The following is a 14,867-nucleotide window of genomic DNA, read 5'->3' on the forward strand; positions in this document are numbered from 1 at the left end:
ATATTGCTTGTTAGAGAGCTCTATCTTGAATGCAGAGAGTTTTTGTTCGAGTCGTGATACGTCTGTACTTTGAGTACATTCGTTGGCAAACTATTCCGCTGTGTGCAATCATTTTATGAATTTGCCTGGGGATATGAGATGAGCATTAATAATGTTGCTTTCTGAATACGGCTTCGATAGGTAAATCTTATGTTGCAAAATTGCAGTTTACAATCGGTGCTTCAACTAAGCTATTTCCATAACTTCTGCATTTAATAAGGGAAATAGGGTTAGAACTCCAGTTTTTATCAAGTCTAATTGAATATATAAAGACCAAGGTCTATCAAATCACTCGAGAAGTCTCGAAAACAATCGGAGATATGCACAATGAATGTTCATTAACTGGTTCACACTTCCATGATCTCGGATGGCCGGGGTAGCTTCCCCTTTTATTTTATGGGGCTGGGGTTCGGATAAAGACCCCACTTTAGTTTCATCTTTCAGCAGACCAGGGATTATTTAACCCTTGAGTATATCGCGACGTCATACGAGTTTATTTCACAATATTTATGAGATGGTTCAGCGGGTCAAGGATTGTCCAATGGCTGAGCAACGGTTGAACTTTGGGAAAACTCTTGCTCAACAGTATCCTTCTGGTACCTAGATTCGTGTAACAAAACACACTCGAGCCACTTGTCCGGATGTTTGGTACTCGGAAGATGTTAAGTAAGCCGGGCCCCTGAAATGGCTCCTAGATGTTGTAATGTACTAAGGTACGGATATAAATCTGATGCAGTGCGCGATTTAGTTACTAAGTATCGCGCAAAAGGCAATGCAAGCAGTTTAGGACAGTAAGTTCATATCTGCACATAATATTCTCTTGCAAAAGCGGAAATAAATCTTTGGATATACTGAATTTCGAGACTTCAAATGGCATCCTCGGTAGGTTGATGACTCAAAAGGGATATGCCATTTTACTGTCAGATTTCCAACTTTCTATATTGGTTTATCTATAATCTCGTATGAGGCAGTCGTTGAAATGCTGCTTCCGTCCGTTTGTTAGTAGTAGAATATCTCAACGACCCATCATCTTGTTGCAGGTGAAAACGGATCCAAACCCGAAAAGACATACTGCCTCGACAGGGTATCCCCACGAGGCCAATGTCAGCGCTAACGACCGCTGAGCCCCCTCATGTTCCGCCTAACTATTTCAAGCTTAGCCGACTTTAGAACTATCTTCAATGAAAGAAGTGCTATGTGGGAGCGGCGACTACTAATAGAAGCCACTCAAGTCTTAGATTTTAAAGTCACACACTTCCATCTCTCTTATATCTCCAATCTACCTTGAACAAGCATCTCTTTAGCTGAAATATTCACAAAATGACATATCCAAAGAACGTTGGCATTAAAGCCATGGAAATATATGTTCCAGCACAGGTAGGTTCTAAACACTCTGGCGAAAATCACTTCACGATGCTGATTAGAAAAGTGTCTGGATCAAACTTTGTTTGAAAAACATCAAGGTGTCTCGGCTGGTAAATATACCATTGGATTGGGCCTTCAGTATATGAACTTCTGTACCGATAGAGAGGGTAAGTCCGTACCATTGAGACTCTTCAGCCAATCTAAGCCTCATGGAATACTCATAACTTTTCCCAGATGTCTGCTCCCTAGCTCTAACAGCTGTCTCTTCACTTCTCCGTAAATTCAACATCGACCCCAAATCTATTGGACGCCTTGAAGTCGGAACCGAATCACCCATTGACAAAGCTAAATCTGTCAAATCAGTCCTCACCACTCTATTCGAGCCACATGGAAACACAAGTCTCGAAGGAATCGACACAATCCATGCCTGTTACGGTGGTACTAATGCCCTATTCAATGCAGTCAATTGGGTAGAGTCTCGTTCATGGGATGGCCGAGATGCTATTGTTGTTGCATCCGATATAGCTCTCTACAAAGAGGCCGCCTCGCGACCAACTGGAGGAGCTGGCTGCGTTGCTATGCTTGTTGGCCCAAATGCACTACTGTCCCTTGACCCGAGCTTGAAAGGTGTCTACATGACTCATGCTTATGATTTCTACAAGCCGGATACTAAAGTCGAGTTTCCTATCGTGAATGGCCATGAATCTATTGGTTGTTATATCGGCGCTTTAGATGCATGTCATAAGAATCTTCTTGAGCGGATCGAGACGAGAGCCAAAGTTAACGGCGATGAGCTCAGCAGTGTGCCCAAGAAGGTCCTTGAAATTTTCGATTACATGGCATTCCATACTCCAAACTGCAAATTGGTTTCTAAATCGTTTGGTAGACTCAAATACAACGACTGTCTTTTATCGACCGATGATGCTGAATGGGAAGGCATTCCCGATGAACTCCGCAAGTTGAGCTATTCAGAATCTCTCAAAGATAAGACGCTGGAGAAGACTCTGGTGGTAATCACGAAGGATGAGTTCAAGAGGCGTGTCGAGCCATGCATTTCTGGCCCTTCTTTATGCGGTAACATGTACACAGGAAGTTTGTACTTTTCTCTCATTAGCTTGATAAGCAATATTGATCTCAAAGCCGTAGAAGGAAAAACCATCGGCTTGTTCAGTGTGAGTAGATAGATTGACTTTTTCCAAACCCCTAAGCCATTTTACTGACTCGAATCCACCATTTAGTTTGGAAGTGGCATTGCTAGCTCACTCTTCGGTATGAAGGTTACCGGTGATCTTACTGACCTGGTCCAAAAAGTCAATTTGATGGATCGTCTAAAGCAAAGACACATCGCGACACCCGAAGAGTACGAAGAGGTGAGTCTCCAGTTTTCAATCCGTTTATGTGATATGCTAACTTAACGCAAGGCTTGTGCTCTCCGGAAGAATGCATACGGAGCTAAAGATTTTAAACCTCTTGGCGATGTCGACTCCCTGGCACCTGGAACATACTACTTGGAGAATGTGAATGATGTGTATAGAAGAACTTATGCCATCAAGCAATGATGATCTGAGCAAGGTTGCATCTAGCTAGGCGATTGTTTGTGAGACGCTTCTATGAAGAAGATACAGAGTCGACAAATTCGATAGAAGTAGAAGACGAGAAGGATAGACTTAAATGGTCAAAATTATAATTAATAACATTGAAATTGGATAATGCAGCGTGCGTTACATCTGTATCCAACAGGAGAGTAGTTTTCTAGGAGCATTGCCCGGATTTATCATCCGTCAAACAGAGTGATTCTTGTCCAATATCCATCTTGTCATTTCCACGAAGGTATAGCACAAAACAAAAATGTAAATTTTAGATGTCCACCAATATATAGTTGCGCATGTTGCTTAAGCTTGACCTAACAGATCAACCGCATACGTTTTAGGAATAGAAGTGAAACTTGACATGCCATTTTATGAGTTCCTCCATATTATTCCACGAGACGGAAGAAATGCTTTTGACCACTGTTCGAGTACTCTTCATAGCAATCTAATTTGTATTGCCACCTAAACAAAACAAAAAAACTCTTGTGACAGTAACAGTAAAGACTATCACTCTCTATTCCCAGTACCTGATCACGTAGCTACCAACTGTTTAGCACTCAAGAATTTTATAATATGCAACAGATGGGCTATCAACAGTGCTTCCCCTTCCGTTGCGCAACAGAGCTCTAGTATCCACTGTCATCCTTCTCATCCTTCTTTCTTAGCAATCCACCAAAATGATCCATGGTCCCAAAAAGCAAAAAAAAACATACAACAGTGGGGATTCGCTGGTGGTCACCCACCCAACTACTAATCCACCGATCTGAAGCTTGTGTATGGCAGAGCGGACGGGATGCCCAATTCTCTTCAGTCTATGGTCGTATGTGACAGACATCAACCAACTTAGGTATATGTAACAATGAAACTCAACAGTGATTCAGGTCCTCTGACATATCTTACTTATACACACCCTGGGCTGCCTAGCTATGTCTCTTACGACAAGCTGATTCTTCAATCACTTAGGCGAGTACAGAAGTAGATTCTAGAGACTATGGTTAGGACATACCAACCCTGATGTCGATTTGGTACATCATGCCATTCCATAATCTACCAGCTTCATTCAGACTTTGGAGATCATGCTCTCAGCCCGGAACCCATTAGAGATGAGAAACCAGCAGATCATCAAAAGAGCATACATTAAAGGAACCAATAACGCACTAGCAGTACCAGTCTCCAACGATCTTTACTTTCTAATAATGAACCAGAAATAAACATGTGGAGCAAGATACACAGTTGTTTAGGTGATTACTTAATCGGGAAAGCCCAGTCAGACAACAGACCACCGCCAAATACGCTCAAAGCGTCCGCAAACATTGCATAAGAACAGGGCCTCGTACGTAGCCATCCAACATAGTGTCATCTTTTGGGGAAGAACCTCAGTCCTTCTCAAAAGTCGCGCACACTATGCTCTTTAGGGTGGACGACGTAGCAAATATGTTGCCAACCGCCGCAGAAGCCAAGAGCATTCGCCCCCCACAGGCGCCTGGAAGTCTTCATTTGACCGGAGGTTGACAAAAACTCAATGTCGCTCGGTATCTAGGTACTTCCATTCTAATTTGGGTACAGAGGTTCATCTTTATGGTCACTCTGCAAGGATAAGTTGGAGGATTTCTTTGCCCAGACAACTGAGTAAAAGTATTGATCAGGAGAGCGCAGGAATTTCTTCAGCAGGGCTGAATGGAAGGCTCTCCGCGGGTTGATGGGAAGGGCCACTGGTTAACTTCGAATATCAATGTGTAAATCAAGATATCTGGCTCGTCGAATATCAGATGAATTCGAATGTAGCAATTATTATCGATGGATGCAACTGCCAACTAGTTAGGCATCAAAATGTCCTCATGATGTAAGAAAAGTGATGCTGAGGTCAGTTTAGGGAAAAAAGCGAAGCCTAGACGCAAAAATTCCAACATCAATTCCAACATCATTCCTCTGATCTGAACTGCGGTTGCAGCGACCATATAAGCAGACCTGAAATCTAGAACTGGTGGAACGAGTCTTTGATTACGTAATCCATACTATCGCTCCTTCAATTGGACAATCAGCTGTGTGGGCCATTTACGCGGGTCGCGTCCGACCTGCCGGCGCGTTTTGTCTCATTAGTATATCAATTGGCATGGAAGAACTTCAGAAGTTCCATTTTTTCCATCCACCACGAAGCACTCCATCATCATGTTCAGTATGTTGCAAACTCCTGTGAGTGCACACAAGCAATTGCGCCATTATCCACCTCATGTCCCATCGCCATTATCCTCATCACCTCTACGATCTTCTCCGCCCGTATCGCCTCTGGAGCCCCGCAACGCGAATTTACCAACGAGGATGCAGCAAGCTGGAGATTACCAAACTAGCTTCATGATGTCACCTGAATCTGGTGCTTCCAAAACCTCCAGTCCTGATAAAAACCACCCGAGTTTAAACAAACATTCACCGAATAGAGAAGGTGCATTTTCGAAGAGAATAACAAAGACGAATCCGTTACTGCATGGACAAGGCGACGGAAGGGAGACACGAAGAAAGCTGTTTTTGAGGAGAGTTAGAGAGGATTCGGAGGACAAAAGATGGAAAGCGAGAGGCGGTGATGATGAGATGATGAGAACTATTTGGATTGCAGAGCAAAGGAGGCGAGCGGAAAGACAAGCTAGAGATGCGCAGGGCTGGGCTGTTGATGTTGATGAGCAGGATATGCAATTGGACTACGGCGCAGGAAATCTAAGTCTCGGTATGCTTGGTTTTTTTAAAACTCTATCCATGAATGAGCTTGCGGGAATTGAGTTAACAATGGCTGCAGACGAGGTCATGGCCGAAGAAGTGGCAAGGAACGAGGAAGAAGAATTAGAAGCTTTGTTATCATCTATGACTGAAGCAGAAAGAAGACAAACTCTGGATGAAGCATATGAGAATGTCTCGACACTCGACGAAGAAATCGGCCCAATTGATGATAAGGAAGCAGCTGCTTGGGCGCGAGGAGAATTTCAACATGTCTCGAACCAACACAACATGACTGTTATGGATGTAGAGCGGCATGTCAACAGCTCCTCGCCTGATACGCACTTTGGTAGCGACGATGGGGATTACGACGCCATTTTCATGGACGTTATACAACAGGAATCGTATGTCTTCTATCAAAATGATCAATCCATGGATGTGTCAGGAGAGCAGGAAATGATGGATACGGAGATGAGTTGAATGTGGCACACGTGGTACATATTGATACATACTGACATGACATTGTTTATGATAAATTGGGGGGTTTTGCTATTAGCGTTGGTGTTTTAAATGGCTAGGGCCTGGTCGGTGTTTTGGTATGATAAACGGATCGAACCATTTGGTGTTTTATATCGGGATTATTGGTCATGGTATCACTGGTTTGTTAATATACACGAGTTACTATCACTAAGATATGGGTATTTTATTGTGTTGGACAGCCTTCTTCCGGAGCTCCAAAAGCTTCTTGAGCTGCAGCCATATCTCCAACCAGATCCGCTGGTGGTGAGCCTGCTGCTTGCATCTGTAGATAATTAGTAGCGCGCCGCGAAATCATATGGCAGCTAGTACACACCTTTTGCATTCTCTCCACAATATACTCTCGATCTGAAGCATTCTCATCCTTGTAAGTCTTTTGCTCGAATCTAGCGACAATTTCCCTGACAAAAACTTGCTGTTCCTTATATCGCTTCAGATCATCTGCAGGAACGCTGGCAGAGTTCTTCTCTAACCACGCGGGATATTTATCATCCAATTCCTTCATCGGTTCGTATAATATCTCCTTATTAGTTAATTGCTCCATCATACCCAATAGCATTTTCGAGAAATCCTCCTCACTGCCCTCTCCGTCCATACCACCAGCTCCCATAGCTTTCATCATCTCCGCTAGTAAATCGTCCGAATTATCCTCTGCAGCAGCAGCAGTTGCTTGATCCCCAGAAGCTTGCATTCTTTCCATTGTTTTCTTAATAGTTTCCTGGAATGTTTCCTCACTAGCTGAGCCTGGGGCGGCTTTGGTCTTCGAGGGTCCGGGTTTTGGCGCAGATGGCGGTGGAGGTGCTGGTCCAGTTTCCCCCAATCCACCCATCTCCTTCAGCATACTTTCAAACTGCGCTTGCATTTCTGGTGATGTCTCGAGTTCTCCCATTAGTTCGGCCATGCCGGCTTGTAACTGCTTTGCAAAATCATCGTCAGTGAGTCCTTCACCGCCGCCAAGAAGAGGATCGTCCGCGACGGGCGGTCTCTCAGGACCAGAGGTTGCTGTTGTGGAGGCTGGTGCTGGTGCTTTCAATTCTGGCTTCGCAGCGTTGAACTCATCCAGCATATCTAAGAATTCATCAGAATCGCATTCTCATATCTAACATTAGATCAAACGATGTACCATCTAGATCGTCTAAATCATCCTCGTCCGGATCTGGAACGTCCTCCCACGCTGCAGCAGCATCCGCAGCCTGTGTCTCAGATACTGTACTTGATTCGCCAACCAAAACTTTTGTCGAGGACTCTGCCAGTCCGGCGAGATCCCCAGGTTTCGACTCCATGCTTAATAGATGCTAGAGGAAACTCTATCAATCCTTTGCTGGGATCTTGAAAGGTGGGTAATCTTCTGCAGGCCCAAATGAATACGGCCAGTATGTGGAAAGTGCGGGGTATGATTTGCGCCGGAAACGGTATTGTCTAGATAACCCAATGTTCGGCGACAACTAAGACTTTATATATTCAAATATTGGGTTCTAAGAATCGAAATAGTCTTGCGACGTATTTTTGGGCATGAAGATCATAAGACGTGAGACTAGGCCGAGGCTGTCAATCTGATGTCGGGCATTGTTGATAGTGGGGGTCGTCCGAGCTAGTGAATTGTACTTCTTTCTTTTGCCTTGTCTGGACGCTTCATAATAAATTAACGAATCTTGAGCCTCGTAGCTAGCAACCACCAAACCTTTCCACAACAATTTCTTCTTCTGCACTTGTAGAAATACAAAAAGTCGCATTAACTCTTGGGCTTTTGGTCTGCATTGACAGCCAGTCTAACAAAATCATCTCAAATCTCAAAATCCGAGTTGCGCTTTCCTGAACAAAATCCAGCCTCATTCTCACAATGACGCTCTGCCTTAATCGCCTCACGGAGGAACGGTAAGGTTTGCACAGCTTGAAAATTGAGGACGAAGTCTAATGGGATCTAATAGTAAGCAATGGCGAAAGGATCATCCATTTGGGTTTTCTGCAAAGCCTATTCGCAACCCCGCTACGAACACTATTGATATGAAGATTTGGGACTGCGGCGTACCTGGCAAAGCCGGTACATTATGGGAGGGAGGTCTTTTCAAGCTGAATATTATCTTTCCGGATGGTGAGTCGTTTCATTGTCATTTATGATATAGTTATGGATTTGCGCTAATATACAATCTATAGAATACCCAACCAAACCTCCAAAGTGTATGCGACTTCACAGTATTTCCATATTTGACATTCGATCTAGAACTAACAAATAATCAGGCAAATTCACACCACCTCTCTTCCACCCCAACGTCTACCCCTCCGGCACAGTCTGTCTTTCCATTCTCAACGAAGAAGAAGGCTGGAAACCCGCCATCACCATCAAGCAAATCCTTCTCGGCATCCAAGAACTCCTCGATACCCCCAACCCCGATTCTCCTGCCCAAGCCGATGCCTACAATCTCTTCAAGAAGGACAAGTCCGCGTACGAGAATAAGATTAAGCGCATCGTAAAAGATAACCCAGCTCCTTAGGGGAATCAGGGAAATGCAAATGCGACAGTAGAGGCGATGGGTTTATTTGGCGGGAAGTATTGGCGTTCATTGGGCACATAATTTTTCAAAGCATAAGGGGATATCAATACGGGCGTACCTAGCAGAGGACATACTTTACTTTGATGCAGCGCTTTGGTCAAAGAAATTTACTGAGTACCCTAGATGAGTTACAGTACCTATTCAATGGGACATGACATATGACATGGGAATATCAATGAAGAAAATGAACTTTCTCAATCTACACGACCTCTTCGTTACTTCGTTGTCATGTAATGAGCTACTCTTCTCCTGTGTCCTTTGAGTCACCTCGTGGAGAAAGAATATGTGCCCATACTCTTTCAGCAACCACTCACCCACAGTTATCCGACGATATCCCGCCAAGCAACCTTCTCTAGCAAAAGATATCACAAAATTCCAGAACATCGACATCTACACCGTAGCTGTTACTCATCCCCAAAGGCAATTGACACCAAAATGAGCAATGCTGCAACATCATTGGTTCCACCGAATCGCTATCAGTAAAAGTAAAGGGCTCAAGCCACATGATGCACCTCCGGAACCTTCTGCACCCTTGCCACAATCCACATCCGACTATCGGCCCATGAGCTAAGGTAATTTTGTAATATTTGGAGCCAAGGCAAGTCATGCACATACCAAAACTACTGAGGATTGAAACTATTACTCACAGGCACTTTTTATTTGGTACATAACTCTCTTCTGTCCCATTTTTTGAACTTCTTTTCTTGAGAAGAACTCATCTTACATTTCACATTAAACGGATTTACATATACGAATTCAAGATGTGTGGTATTTTTGCTTGTCATTGGTATGTATCAATTGTCTCTGTTTGCAATTGGGATGGGAATTTTTTAAAAGATAGTGGGGGCCCCGCGATGGATTTTGAGAATTGACAGTTGTATAGTCACCCAGATGTTAAGGCCTTTAAGCCTACGGCCTTGCGAATGGCGAAGCAGTGAGTAATTCCCTTTCGAGAGGGGAATTGGGAATGGAGAGCTGACTGTGAAATCTAGAGTTCGTCACCGTGGACCAGACTGGAGTGAGTCACCTATGGTAAAAAGGGATGTTTGGACTTGAGACTGATGATGATATCTAGGTGGAAACGTCATTTCCAACAACACAAGTAGGTTGCGCCTAGGGAAATGCGTCTTAAAGGGGATTTGGCTGATCGATTGACTGTAGTTCTTGCGCATGAGCGTTTGAGTATCGTTGGCGTTGGTAAGTTTTCATCAATGAAATCTGCATTGATATTCATGAACTGACAATCTTTTAGAAAGTGGAGCGCAACCAATTACCAACGCAGACGATACCCTCGTTCTCGCAGTCAATGGCGAAATTTATAACCACAGAGTCATCCGCAAGGGACTCAAGAACCAATACCACTTCAAGACACATTCCGATTGCGAAGTCATAATACCACTGGTGAGGAATTCGAAGGAAAAAGTTGGATCCATGACTGAATATTTGTTAGTACATGGAACATGACATCGATGCGCCGAAACATTTGGACGGAATGTTCTCATTTGTTTTATACGACAAAAAGCAAGACCGCACAATTGCTGCACGCGATCCCATTGGCATTACCAGTTTTTACCAAGGATGGTCGAGCAAGACACCAGGAGCCGTATACTTTGCATCTGAACTGAAATGTTTGCACCCTGTCTGCGACAAGATTATTGCTTTCCCTCCAGGACATATTTATGACTCAAAAACCGACAAGACAACAAGGTATTTCGAGCCATCTTGGTGGGACCCAAAGAACGTTCCATCAACCCCAGTTGATTACAAGCTTTTGAGAGAAACATTTGAGATGTCTGTTCGTAAGCGTCTCATGGCTGAAGTTCCTTACGGAGTTTTGTTGTCTGGAGGTCTCGACTCGAGTTTGGTGGCTGCCATCGCTCAAAGAGAGTCTCTACGCCTGAGAGCCGCCACGCTAGCTGCAATTGAGAGCGGAAGCGGAACTGCGACACCAACCGCTAACGAGGATCAAGGAGAAGGACTTGTTGGTATTGATGACGATAACAAATTGTCTACTCTCACCTACCTTCCTCAGCTTAACTCCTTCTCCATTGGTCTACCAAACTCCCCTGATACCAAGGCTGCAAAAGAAGTTGCTAAGTTCCTCGGTACCAAGCATCATGATATGACTTTCACCATTGATGATGGTTTGAACGCGCTTTCTGATGTTATTTACCACTTGGAAACATATGATGTAACAACTATCCGTGCATCTACTCCTATGTTCCTTCTCTCGAGAAAGATCAAGGCTATGGGTGTCAAGATGGTATTGAGTGGAGAAGGTAGTGACGAGATCTTTGGAGGTTACCTATACTTCCACGCTGCACCAGATAAGGCAGCTCTTCATGAAGAGACCGTCCGCAGAATCAAAAACTTGCATTTATCTGACTGCTTGAGAGCCAACAAGTCGACTTCCGCTTGGGGATTGGAAGCCCGTGTGCCTTTCCTCGACAAGGAATTCCTTGAAGTATCCATGAACATCGACCCACAAGAGAAGATGATCACCAAGGATCGCCTTGAGAAATACATTCTCCGAAAGGCTTTTGACACATCAGATGATCCAAGTGAGAAACCATACCTCCCACATCACATTCTTTACAGACAGAAGGAGCAATTCAGTGATGGTGTTGGTTATGGATGGATCGATGCTCTGAAGGATAACGCTGAGGCCCACGTTACCGATGAGATGATGAAGAACCCCAAGCCTGAGTGGGGATCCGATATTCCAGATACCAAGGAAGCGTAAGTTCTCGACTCTATCCAACCAAAATCCGAAATACTAACAGGAGTAATAGTTACTGGTACCGAACAATGTTCGACGAGCACTTCCCACCATCTTGTGCAGAGAGTGTCATGAGATGGACTCCAACTTGGTCCAAACAAACCGACCCCAGTGGAAGAGCTATTGCCATCCACAACGAAAAGTATGACGAGTAATTGTAGCGCGAAGGTTTTGCTTCTCAGAATGTCGTATCTATTGGGAGGTTACAAAAATGATAACCACTTATTTTTGAGGATCTTTCGGACTCCAGATTTGGGCTACCAATAAAGTGGAAAGATTGTGGAGTTGGAGAGAAGGATGAAACCGTTGATAGATACCTACCTAGTAGATAGTTGAATCCCCACGAAATTCCATCTTATGCACAATTAACGGTTTGAGTCTGTGCTGGGAATTTTGGGTTTGATGTTATTTAATGGCTTAAAAATATACTTTGACTTTGTTGGGGTATCGATGAGCACTGCGGATTCCTTCTAATGCTGGTAAAAAACTGCAAGTTGTTCCACAACCCCTCAGTGTCACTGTCTCCGTTCTCCATCACAGTCATAAGTTAAGAATCGAGCTTGTAAATAGACGCAAACAAATGACTGGCCCTTGGTGTCAAATTTTCAGATCCATTCGAAGATTGGAGGGATCGAACACCACGTCGATATGTGAAAACAATCGGTCTTTTAACATTCTTTCTGTTTTTCTGTGTTGGTGAATGAGTGAGATTTCATCATTTGGTGGAAGATGTTTGCTGCATAAGACGGAACCATGAATGGATGTCGTTTGCAGGGGGGTCGCATATGGAAGGAAGCACATGAGTCTTTGGACCAATAGCAATCCCACGTTCCCTGTCCGACTTCTGCCGCTTGGTTCCTCACGATTCGAAATTCTTTAGGGAACAAAAAACCACGTCCTCTTCAACTCCATCTTCATTTACTTCCGTATCTGTACACCTTCCTCGAATTCCATCTCACGAGTTCAATCAATTCAGTTCTTCTAATTCTTCAATCATGTCTGTCCCAGCTTTCACCGATATCGCCAAGGCGTCCAACGATGTAAGATATTTCTGAAGATGCGCATGTTTACAAAATATTCGAAGCTAACCTCAATATTGATCAGTTGCTCAACAAAGATTTCTACCACCTCACTGCCGCCGCTCTTGAGGTTAAGTCGAATACTCCAAACAATGTCGCATTCAAAGTGACTGGAAAGAGCACCCACGACAATGCCACAAGTGGTCTGGTACGAATATAATGGGAAATCATTAATTTTTTTTTGACAAACGCTGATGGACAGTTTCCTGTGTGCAGTTAGAGGCCAAGTTCACAGACAAGCCAACTGGTATATATTTTAAACAATTTATTCTGCAATATTTCCCCGTTCATAGTCCATTTGGTTTCTTTCTCGTCAGACAGCCCGGTTGTGCACAGTTACTAATCCAGTATGCCGGCGGAACAGGCTTGACTCTTACCCAAACATGGAACACCCTCAACGCTCTTGACACCAAGATTGAGATCAACGACAGCATTGCCAAGGGCCTCAAGGCTGAGATTCTCGGTTCTTTCGCTCCTACCACCCAAAAGAAGGGCGCAAAGGTCAACCTCCACTTCAAGCAACCAAACTTCCACGGACGCGCATTCTTCGATCTCCTCAAGGGCCCAACTGCTACCGTTGACGCTGTTATCGGACAAGATGGTTTCTTGGCTGGTGCCACCGCTGGTTATGATGTCCAAAAGGCAGCTATCACCAGCTACTCCGCCGCTGTTGGATACACTGCCCCCACTTACAGTGCTGCCATCACTGCTGCTGACAACTTGAGCGTCTTCTCCGCTTCATACTACCACAAGGTCAACACTCAAGTCGAGGCTGGTGCCAAGGCTACCTGGGACTCCAAGAACACCAACTCTGTTGGTCTCGAGGTTGCTAGCAAGTACAGACTTGACCCACTCTCCTTTGCCAAGGTAAGCAATTTGTGCAGAAACATTCCAAAACTTTTACTGATGCAAGGAAATTATAGGTCAAGATCAACGACCGTGGTGTTGCCGCTGTTGCCTACAACGTTGTTCTCCGACCTGGTGCCACCCTTGGTCTCGGTGCCTCCTTCGATACCCAAAAGCTCGACCAAGCTACCCACAAGATCGGCACAAGCTTCACATTCGAGTCATAGAGCAGGATTGTTCGATATTCGGGAGTTGGCCGTACGATAGTAGAATAGAAGTGTAATTCTGATATCATTTTCTGTGGCACGCACAGTATAGCATTGCAACGGAGTGACTGTTTTTATTGTAGTTGGCCGAAATGTGTGCATCAAAAATAGATAATTCTATGGTCTGTTTTTGTCTCAATGTTCATGTGACTATATCTTTTTTGGCCTTCCTGCACTCGTCACTCTATCATAAATATACGATGGTATAGCTACACTCAGGGAAATCACTGCGCTGAGGATGACGAAATTCGCGAACGTGCTCCTTTCTCGGTCCGCTGGAACGAAGTGTTCACTCATCCGGCGTCGCCTCCTTCTATCCACGTTATCGTGTGTTTGCGTGTGTGCCCTTTTATCAAAGTGCGGGATATCTCCTTCTGGGCCCCATGGCATTTGGCCCGTCCCCATCCCTCCACCCATTTCTGTCTTTGGTGGAGCCTCCGCTCCCGGCGCACCATTATCCTGCGCAGCGCGTCTTTTCGCACTGTGTTCTCCCCATCCTCCACTTCTGTAGAAACTAGGCGGCGGCCCACGAAACTGGGTTCGTCTTCTACTCAGCCCGCTAGCCGGCCTACCACCTGCTGGGCCGCTAGAGGAGTAGGAACCTTGTGGTGGGCGATGACCCGTTCCATGACTATGGCCGTGAGCATGAGAATGTATGTGGTGTTCTCGATCATAGGCTTGTCGCTTGGCTGGAGTACCGAGGATAGCCCATGCTTCGGAGATTTTTACGAAGCGTTTTGATGCGGAGGGGTCGGAGGGGTTGTGATCGGGATGATGGACTTTACTGAGAGCATAGAAAGACCTTTAGGAAGCTGAGTTAGTATATTTGCGTCAATTGGGCTTGAGAAGAGAGGCGATCGTACTTTTTGATTTCGGCCGGTGTAGCATCTGGAGCGACTTGCAAGGTCTCGTAGTGGTTTTGAGCGGGGTTTCTGTAGATAGCAGTACTATGAAAAGAAAATTGCTGTGGTCGAATTCGTGGGACGACGAAAGGAGAGGGGCGAAAGAAGAGTGGCATTCCTCATCGTTGAATTGGGGAATTATAGGGAAAATAAGTGATGAAATGAGAGAACTTCTACGAGAACTTTACACATGCTGTATTAAGCCTG

At 44.7% G+C, this 14,867-nt stretch overlaps 7 protein-coding genes across 7 annotated transcripts; 5 read left to right on the forward strand and 2 right to left on the reverse strand.

The window, feature by feature from the left end:
- The first annotated feature begins 1,325 nt into the window (after positions 1-1,325).
- BCIN_04g04450 (hypothetical protein) lies at positions 1,326-3,113 on the forward strand. The gene is made up of 5 exons (XM_001557521.2): positions 1,326-1,416; positions 1,469-1,571; positions 1,639-2,576; positions 2,643-2,774; positions 2,826-3,113. Exons 1-5 carry the CDS (start codon positions 1,360-1,362, stop codon positions 2,961-2,963), a joined length of 1,368 nt encoding a protein of 455 aa, XP_001557571.1. The 5' UTR covers positions 1,326-1,359; the 3' UTR covers positions 2,964-3,113.
- Positions 3,114-5,092: 1,979 nt separating this feature from the next.
- On the forward strand, positions 5,093-6,245 carry BCIN_04g04460 (hypothetical protein). The gene is made up of 2 exons (XM_024692597.1): positions 5,093-5,712; positions 5,782-6,245. The coding sequence occupies exons 1-2, from the start codon at positions 5,163-5,165 to the stop codon at positions 6,177-6,179; spliced, it is 948 nt and encodes a 315-aa protein (XP_024548376.1). The 5' UTR covers positions 5,093-5,162; the 3' UTR covers positions 6,180-6,245.
- Positions 6,246-6,270: 25 nt separating this feature from the next.
- Bcpex19 lies at positions 6,271-7,801 on the reverse strand. The gene is made up of 3 exons (XM_001557524.2): positions 7,360-7,801; positions 6,553-7,304; positions 6,271-6,501 (listed from the first exon to the last, which is right to left on the reverse strand). The coding sequence occupies exons 1-3, from the start codon at positions 7,517-7,519 to the stop codon at positions 6,403-6,405; spliced, it is 1,011 nt and encodes a 336-aa protein (XP_001557574.1). The 5' UTR covers positions 7,520-7,801; the 3' UTR covers positions 6,271-6,402.
- Positions 7,802-7,880: 79 nt separating this feature from the next.
- Bcubc9 lies at positions 7,881-8,985 on the forward strand. The gene is made up of 4 exons (XM_001557525.2): positions 7,881-8,111; positions 8,165-8,328; positions 8,391-8,414; positions 8,475-8,985. The coding sequence occupies exons 1-4, from the start codon at positions 8,077-8,079 to the stop codon at positions 8,726-8,728; spliced, it is 477 nt and encodes a 158-aa protein (XP_001557575.1). The 5' UTR covers positions 7,881-8,076; the 3' UTR covers positions 8,729-8,985.
- Positions 8,986-9,413: 428 nt separating this feature from the next.
- BCIN_04g04490 (hypothetical protein) lies at positions 9,414-12,167 on the forward strand. Its single transcript, XM_001557526.2, has 8 exons — positions 9,414-9,575; positions 9,672-9,722; positions 9,781-9,806; positions 9,864-9,890; positions 9,950-9,985; positions 10,041-10,189; positions 10,239-11,527; positions 11,581-12,167. The coding sequence occupies exons 1-8, from the start codon at positions 9,550-9,552 to the stop codon at positions 11,720-11,722; spliced, it is 1,746 nt and encodes a 581-aa protein (XP_001557576.1). The 5' UTR covers positions 9,414-9,549; the 3' UTR covers positions 11,723-12,167.
- A 279-nt stretch (positions 12,168-12,446) lies between these two features.
- On the forward strand, positions 12,447-13,840 carry BCIN_04g04500 (hypothetical protein). The gene is made up of 5 exons (XM_001557527.2): positions 12,447-12,607; positions 12,672-12,794; positions 12,863-12,893; positions 13,011-13,513; positions 13,570-13,840. Exons 1-5 carry the CDS (start codon positions 12,563-12,565, stop codon positions 13,717-13,719), a joined length of 852 nt encoding a protein of 283 aa, XP_001557577.1. The 5' UTR covers positions 12,447-12,562; the 3' UTR covers positions 13,720-13,840.
- A 15-nt stretch (positions 13,841-13,855) lies between these two features.
- On the reverse strand, positions 13,856-14,854 carry BCIN_04g04510 (hypothetical protein). Its single transcript, XM_024692598.1, has 2 exons — positions 14,622-14,854; positions 13,856-14,560 (listed from the first exon to the last, which is right to left on the reverse strand). Exons 1-2 carry the CDS (start codon positions 14,774-14,776, stop codon positions 13,909-13,911), a joined length of 807 nt encoding a protein of 268 aa, XP_024548377.1. The 5' UTR covers positions 14,777-14,854; the 3' UTR covers positions 13,856-13,908.
- Between the last annotated feature and the right edge of the window lie 13 nt (positions 14,855-14,867).

This window comes from Botrytis cinerea, chromosome 4, assembly GCF_000143535.2.
Source record: "Botrytis cinerea B05.10 chromosome 4, complete sequence".
In the NCBI taxonomy this organism is placed as follows: Eukaryota; Fungi; Ascomycota; class Leotiomycetes; order Helotiales; family Sclerotiniaceae; genus Botrytis; species Botrytis cinerea.